This window comes from Agrilus planipennis, unplaced genomic scaffold, assembly GCF_000699045.2.
Source record: "Agrilus planipennis isolate EAB-ADULT unplaced genomic scaffold, Apla_2.0 scaffold335, whole genome shotgun sequence".
Taxonomy (NCBI): Eukaryota; Metazoa; Arthropoda; class Insecta; order Coleoptera; family Buprestidae; genus Agrilus; species Agrilus planipennis.
Window position 1 is genome coordinate 47,522 of NW_020439242.1, and position 8,970 is coordinate 56,491.

The 8,970-nt window shown below is 32.0% G+C and overlaps 1 protein-coding gene across 1 annotated transcript in view; it reads left to right on the plus strand.

The window, feature by feature from the left end:
• Positions 1-2,549: 2,549 nt before the first annotated feature.
• The window catches only part of LOC108742624 (glutathione S-transferase 1-like), an 11,048-nt gene continuing 4,627 nt past the window's right edge, over positions 2,550-8,970 (plus strand). The window contains exon 1 of the mRNA XM_018477897.2: positions 2,550-2,802. Within this exon, the coding sequence (XP_018333399.1) occupies positions 2,662-2,802 (141 nt within the window). The 5' untranslated portion in view covers positions 2,550-2,661. The remainder of the gene's footprint in view (positions 2,803-8,970) is intronic.

Genomic DNA, 8,970 nt, shown 5'->3' on the forward strand with positions numbered 1-8,970 from the left:
AGGGGTTGTTATAAACAAAACCATTGGCTGCTGGTTCGATTGAGGAATTTTCTTCATGAAATGTGATATATGATTATAACTTTTTTTCTGTTAAAACCAAATATTTGTTACTGACTTTTACTTGTCTATGTTCAAATAAATCATTAAATATGCTAAAAGGACAATTTTTACTCAGTTTCCTTAGAATTCACTAAATCATTTATAAAACTTTGATTATAATTTAAATAAGTGTCGCATACTTATTAAATTCTTCTACAAAATTTATAAAGATGGAAAATGGAAACTGAGAAGCAACAAAGGGATCTATGCAAAGACAGAACGAATAACAGACACAATGAGGAGAAGAAAAGTGACCTTCTATGGACACATTAAGAGAATGGATAAAGAAAAACTGACAAAGAGAATATTCAACTATTTCGACAGAAATACCAAGACACAGATGGCATGGATCAAGGAAGTCAGAAGAGACATGGAAGAAATGAAAATTGTTGGAGAGAATGTGGAAGAAAGACAAGAATTCAGAGAGAAAATTAGAAAATTCAACGATTTTCAAGAAAAGCCAAAAAAGAAGACTGGCGCTAAGTGGACAGAGGCAAAAAAGAAACAACATGCAGAAAGAATGAAAGATTACTGGAAGACAAGAAAGAAGGGAGAGGAACAATAATAAGTTATTTCACGTGGTCTATAGTCGGCCAAAATCGAAAGAAGAACAAGAAGAGATAAAACCATAATTTTGAGAAAATTTATCCCGATAGATACATGTATAATTAAGTACAACCCTGGAAAATTTTAGTAGTCGCAAACATAACCCGCCGCTGTCTATCCACTCATTCACGTTTCCTTTAGCTTTTGTCTGTCCTAAAAGATAACATAGTATAGGTACATACGTACCTATCTAATAATGCAAATGTTATGACTTCTTTCTCCCAATATTTTTCATGCTCGTGAGTTTCTCATCATTAGTGGGTACCAACGCCTTTCAGTTAAATTATGCAAAATTAGCGTGCAAACTAAAACGAAACAATAAAATTGGATAAGTAGCTCGCCTAGAGACTTTTATCTTTCAAAGTGCTGAATAATCACGTGCATTTTCATTCCGCAATGGAGCAACGAAAGTTGAATTTTACTTTCAGGGAAATGCACTGCTCTGTAGAATCGTTAATTAATTAATTGATCAGATTGTCCATATTCAATTAGCGTTTATATTTCATTTGTTGTTTTCCTTTTTTATTAAAACCTGTATGCTAAACAAATCTACAAAAAGTTTATCTAATCTTAAAAATGAAAAACTTTTGTTTCTGAAACTACAAGATAATTACGTATTTAAGTTAATTTTTTCTATTAAATCTTAATTATTTTGTTTTAGCTATAAGCAATGCATCATTTGTTATAAATATTGAGAAGGGATTTTTGTTAAACAACACTTAATTAATTGATTATTTCTAACTGCGAAAACTGAAGAAAATACTTCATAAAATCATTTTCTTAAGTTTCCACCATCAGTGAGACATCTTCTGGTTCAAGTGCCGAACTTATATTTGTTATTTTATGTACTGCGGCGACATCTTTTACACATCATTTAAATTATGTTTCCTGTACACAGTTTACAACACTCTTTCAACGAAGAAAATCGGAAAAAATTTCGGAAACTAAGAAATATAATTCAAAGGTACTGACGTATAAAAAATGACGTCAATACTTTGCCTTAAATGCACAAACATAAACCAAAAAAAAAAAACAAACAAGAGCACACACATGAAATGTAGCCTTTACAATGAGAAACATCAAATGAAAATGATGAGGCTGCGTAATCTATTCAAGTGGTTTTATCATCCCTCCATTTTTTCACCCTTAATACACTATTCTTTAAAAAGAAAATTCTATTTATCTATTAAATGTATAAATTGATATATTTCTTTAAAATCTGTAAACAGTAAGTCATCATCATCATCATCATCATCACCTTATGGTCTGCATTTTACTTTAAAGAATACATTTAATAACACAATTGTGTTGTTAAAAAAAAAAAATAAAAAAGCTACCTATCGTCTTGTTTTTGTAACAAAAAAGTTGAGAAACAATAACTTTGCCACTAAAATAGAATAACTGATGTTGAATTGAACAAAAACACAAAATACCAAGTGTAGTCACAAAATTTTTGACTAATTAGACGACCGCTCTGTACCGTGAAGTAATTGGCGCTTATTGAAACGAATGTTCGTGGCCTTAAAAATAGATTTTTGGAAGTTATTTTTTTCACATAGATCTTTATAATACAACACCTTCATAAAAACTGCTGTAGTTGTATGAGAACACTTGAAAAATTGTTTTAGGGCAACCAAGAAGTCTTTAAATTAAATAAATAAAAACGCTTATTATTGAAGTGTTAAATCAATCTCTTCGCTGTTCATTTTGCTGTAAATCCTGGACATATAGGCTATTTCGTTAGCTTTATAATCATTCATTTTTCTGTACGTTCAAGTCAATTCCAAGAATTTTTGAATACTTTGGGTATAGCAAACATAAACTTAACAATATATTATCGATTCAAATATAAGGTTCAAGGTTGAACCAGTGGAGAAGTTAATTTGTGATAATTAGTTAGTTTAATAAAAGACAGCGAATTATTACAACATTTAACGAAATAAGTTGGAAAATAAAATGCCACCAACCCTTTACTATTTTGAGGCAAGTCCTGCAGTTCGAAGTGTCCTTTTGACGTCCAAAGCCCTTGGAATGAATCTCATATTAGAACCAGTGAACATTCTGAAAAATGAACATCTCCGACCCGACTACTTAAAAGTAAGAAAATTATTTTTAACCTTCTTCATCCCTAAATAAACCATCATCATTTAGTTACATAACAAATAAGTTGATTATTACAAATAAAAATAATTTAAAAGGATTATCAATGATTGCTGAATGCCGCACATGTTTATTCATTTTTAACAGTTTTTTTAAATTTCAATTTCGATTTCTTAAATATATTTTTCAAGTCATATTTCCAATTATACTAATAACCACACCTCGATTTGAAAAATATTTACTGTGCGGAATCAATTTTCAATAACTTGATAAAGATAAGAGTATTTGTTTTTAAACTTGTACAGTTATGAATCCGTTGCAATAAACAACTATTATTAGGTTTGTCATTTATTAATGTTGCATTATAANCATAATCGAACAAAATAATTCGAAGTGGTCTGTATTCTGTCGAAACTGCCAGACGCGGATCGCGATTTCGATCTTTTTGGATCTCATCAGCGCGTCGCAAGCAGCTCCGACAGAACACAGACCAACCTTTGCCTGCTGTCTTAACTGTAGCCATTTGTAGTATTTTCGAAAACGCGCTGTTAAGACAGCAGGTAAAGGTTGGTCTGTGTTCTGTCGGAGCTGCTTGCGACGAGCTGATGAGATCCAAAAAGATCGAAATCGCGATCCGCGTCTGGCAGTTTCGACAGAATACAGACCACTTCAAATTATTTTGTTAAATCTATGTGTACTTCTTTCTCTTTAAACTCCTGTTTTTGCTTCCAATATGTCTCTAACTAGCCCTTCATGCCTGAGAGGGTGTCTCTTACCATTCTATCTCGCCTATTTCTTTCTAACTTGTATAACACCCTCTAATGGTAAATATAATTTCCTTATTTTCTGATTTATCTGCATACATGTACCAGGACATGAGAATCATTAACTCTTAGATATTATAAGTTTTGGGTCAGATATTTTTACGACCGTGTCTCCAATATATTCACCACTTATTATCACGATGATTAATTATCTATGTATATTCTAGTTTAGTCTACCTATTTGAATAGGTAGGTTACGATTACCTTGCACAATAATTTGCATAAGTATTGGTTAGTTAATTTCAAGAAGGTATTCTCTGAAGAAGTAACAGGGTTATAAACTGGGTCACGCAGCTCCAAACATTGACAGAATTTTTATGTAATAGACTCAACACATTCTAATTCAGAACAGTGACTTTCGACAAATGTAATATTTGTTGCTAACATTCGCTTTATAACCATAAGAAAGTTTGATGAAGCCTAAAGAGTATAACGGTACCGACTTAAAAGTTAATTAAACATTAGTTATTAAGGAAGGTCAAAAACGACTTCATGTGATGGACAAAAATTTAAATGGTAGAAATGGTTGTTGTTTAAAACCATGAGAAAACTATTGTCTTATTTTTGTATCTAAGAAAGTAACTTAGCGTACTGAAACAAATAATAGACAACAATTACGTATTCGTAAAATAATGCAAGAATAATGACCTCATGTGCCTAAATTATTTAATAAATTGAACTCCAAAGAAAAGTGTCTTATCATTTCCTTTTGACCATGGCTTTGCAGATGTATTGTGTAAAAGATTAGTCGCAAGTCTAATTTAATATTTATCTTATATTCGTTTCGACAAAACAACTCTTTTTACCCTGAAATAATATCTAGTGTTTCTAGGTTTTGTCCTTTACTGAATAACATTGATTCCTATGCTGATTAATCATATCTTGTGTAAATGTGAGTGTGTGAATGTAGATATTAATGATTTATGGACTATTTCAAATAATTTAAAGTCAAATTCTGATTAGACGCAACAAAAAGAAACTTTAATATTGTTTCAAACTACTGAAGTGACTTGATAAAAATTTGCAAAAAGGAATTATTGTTATTTTGTTAGACAAAAAATGACATGCTTCTAGAATTATTTATATCAGAGTCGGTGCGTGAAAATTAGACTTACGAATAAGTGAACCATGCAGTTGATATCCTTTACATTAAAATGTACCTACTAGAAAAGATTCAAGTTTTTACAAAAAACTTGGAATTACAGACTTGAAGGAATAATATCATTTTGAATGGTAAAGCTGGCACAACTGTTTCAGTACAACAATAATTTCTTTAGATGGTAATTGCAACATCTTGTAATCTGTAATTAAAATCGTCCGAATAAGGTCTGTTATACCGAAACAGCTGCCATATTTGTAAAATAAGCTCTGATAGGCACTTAAGGAAAATTCCATAGTTCTTTCTTCCACATTACATGCGTTTGCTTTCTGACTCCTTAATAAGAAATAAAAAAACAAAATTATACAAAAAAAAAGATTGAGATGCAGTTGTACCCCACCTGTAGGGGGTAGGGGTTAATGTCAAAAATCAGGATGATGATGAGGTCTTTCAAAAGCATGGATCCAACAACAGAGGGTCTCAGGGTATCTACCTGTCTAAACCGAAACGAACCAGTAATTATCTGGTAAATGAGAAAAAGAAAATAACTATGGATCATTAAAAAAATAATAAATTCAAGAAAAATTTTACTCGACATATCTACAAAATTCATTTTTTTTTGTCGACATGTAATTAGGTACCTGAAGCTTACGTTGTATGTTGAAAAATTATCATTACCTATCTCTCAAAAATCTTCAATAAATAGAATGTTTGACCACTTTATTCATAGATTTTATGGAGAATATACTGAGATACATAATTGCTTTCAAGTGGATGTTGGGTTGTCTCAATTTTATTATATAAAAAAAGGCGAAATCACTTCTATGCTCACTAACGGTTAATTTAGAAGATTGTTAAAGGCATACGTCTGGAGCGCGACGCTGTACGGATGCGAAATATAGATGGTGGGCGCGGCGGAAAAGAAAAGAAATAAAGAGGATACAGTAGATAGAGAAGGTTAGAAATAAAGAGGTATTAGAAAGAATAGATGAACAAAGAACTCTATGGAAGTGAATAAGGAATAGGCGAAGTAGTCAGAGACATATTAGAGGTAGAAACAGGACTTAAAAGGAGTAGAGGTACACCTAGATTAGATTACCATTCTAAATTTAGGGAAATGCGACAATTAGCTCAGGACAGGAAAGAGTGGAGGTGCCTGTCAAACCAGTCTTAGGACTGACGACCTTATGATGATGAACTTAAAAAATATATATAATACACCACACGTATTTATCGATTGAAAAAAATTTTCAAAATGCGTTTTTGTATTTTAAAAACAATTCCGATGATTAAGAACAGAAAAAAATACAATGTGGTTTATACATTTTGGAATAATTGCCTGTAAGTTTTTAAGAACAACACTTACCTAGAGATCGCTGAATTAGTTGAGATGGACCTAACTTATGACTTGCTCGTTACCTAGAAGTAGGAAGTCATTAGTTTACTCTATTCCACTAGAAAACGGGAGAGATTTGAATTTGAACAATCGGATAATTGCATGGTGCAATTCAATAAGAAACGACCGTCCTATTTTACAAAGAAGTCTGTACGAAATGAGGAGATGATTGAAAGCATGTATTTTATAGTTGAAAGTAGTCGTTTGTAACAGCTAAGATTAAGATGGTTAAGTGTTACGTCGTTAAGCTGAAAAAATTTAATTCTACTTATTACTGGTACATTTATCTAAAATATACACATTTTTAAAGTACCGTTCGCTGTTACTGAAGATGACTTTATTTTACTGAAGGTACTCACCTACTTCTTCACAATACCTAATTACTTTAAGTAAAAGTAAAAACTGACGATCGGTCTGTCAATATTTAAAACTTCATTTGTTTATACATTACACTTTTACTTTCACTGAATGTTAATACGTTCCGTACCAAGTTTTATTACTTTCATTTTGTTATGAATCTGTCCATCGTATATCAAGTGGTGTATCTTAGCACCGTCATTGTATTTGCATTATTTATCTGTCTCTAATAAATTACTTCGACTTGTTTTAGTGTCTAGTTTAGTATAGTCCATTCACTTCCAAGATAGACAGATCAGAAACTGGTACAAGTGAAGAAAAAGTAGGGAAAGAGCAAATATAAAGATGGGAGACGAAAAATTAGAAAAAGTGACCGATTTAAGGTATCTAGGAAGTCAGTTAAGTCAGGACGGAAGGAGTAGTAGCAATATAAAGCAGAGGATAGCGCAGGGTCGAGTCGTCTATAATGAAAAGAAGTCACTTCTATGCTCGCGAACGGTTAATTTAGAAATTCGAAAAAGGTTGTTAAAGGTGTATGTTTGGAGCGAGCGCTACACGGGTGCGAAACATGGACAGTGGGCGCGGCGGAAAATAAAAGGTTAGAAGCGTTTGATATGTGGTGTTACACGCAAATGATGAGGATACCGTAGATAGAGAAGGTTAGAAACGAAGAGGTATTAGAAGAATAGGAGAAAAGAGGACTCTATGGAAGTCAATAAGAAATAAGCGAGATAGGTTAGTAGGACACCTTAGACATGAAAGTCTGGTTAAAGACATATTAGAGGCAGAAATGGAAGTTGGGAGAGGCAGGCCCAGGTTAGATTACTGTTACTGTTACTAAATAGTTAAGGATATGCGTTGTTCTAGTTTTAGGGAAATGTGAAGATTAGCTCAGGATAGAAAAGAGTGGAGATGCGTGTCCAACCAGTCTTAGGACTGACGACCTTATGATGATGATGATGCCAAATGGATATTTTTAAGTTTCTAAATTAATTCAATGACTTTTTTTTAAGGCATGCAGTTCGGCGATTTCACATTTTACTGGTTTTATGTTAAATACGAAGGGGTTGTTATAAACAAAACCATTGGCTGCTGGTTCGATTGAGGAATTTTCTTCATGAAATGTGATATATGATTATAACTTTTTTTCTGTTAAAACCAAATATTTGTTACTGACTTTTACTTGTCTATGTTCAAATAAATCATTAAATATGCTAAAAGGACAATTTTTACTCAGTTTCCTTAGAATTCACTAAATCATTTATAAAACTTTGATTATAATTTAAATAAGTGTCGCATACTTATTAAATTCTTCTACAAAATTTATAAAGATGGAAAATGGAAACTGAGAAGCAACAAAGGGATCTATGCAAAGACAGAACGAATAACAGACACAATGAGGAGAAGAAAAGTGACCTTCTATGGACACATTAAGAGAATGGATAAAGAAAAACTGACAAAGAGAATATTCAACTATTTCGACAGAAATACCAAGACACAGATGGCATGGATCAAGGAAGTCAGAAGAGACATGGAAGAAATGAAAATTGTTGGAGAGAATGTGGAAGAAAGACAAGAATTCAGAGAGAAAATTAGAAAATTCAACGATTTTCAAGAAAAGCCAAAAAAGAAGACTGGCGCTAAGTGGACAGAGGCAAAAAAGAAACAACATGCAGAAAGAATGAAAGATTACTGGAAGACAAGAAAGAAGGGAGAGGAACAATAATAAGTTATTTCACGTGGTCTATAGTCGGCCAAAATCGAAAGAAGAACAAGAAGAGATAAAACCATAATTTTGAGAAAATTTATCCCGATAGATACATGTATAATTAAGTACAACCCTGGAAAATTTTAGTAGTCGCAAACATAACCCGCCGCTGTCTATCCACTCATTCACGTTTCCTTTAGCTTTTGTCTGTCCTAAAAGATAACATAGTATAGGTACATACGTACCTATCTAATAATGCAAATGTTATGACTTCTTTCTCCCAATATTTTTCATGCTCGTGAGTTTCTCATCATTAGTGGGTACCAACGCCTTTCAGTTAAATTATGCAAAATTAGCGTGCAAACTAAAACGAAACAATAAAATTGGATAAGTAGCTCGCCTAGAGACTTTTATCTTTCAAAGTGCTGAATAATCACGTGCATTTTCATTCCGCAATGGAGCAACGAAAGTTGAATTTTACTTTCAGGGAAATGCACTGCTCTGTAGAATCGTTAATTAATTAATTGATCAGATTGTCCATATTCAATTAGCGTTTATATTTCATTTGTTGTTTTCCTTTTTTATTAAAACCTGTATGCTAAACAAATCTACAAAAAGTTTATCTAATCTTAAAAATGAAAAACTTTTGTTTCTGAAACTACAAGATAATTACGTATTTAAGTTAATTTTTTCTATTAAATCTTAATTATTTTGTTTTAGCTATAAGCAATGCATCATTTGTTATAAATATTGAGAAGGGATTTTTGTTAAACAACACTTA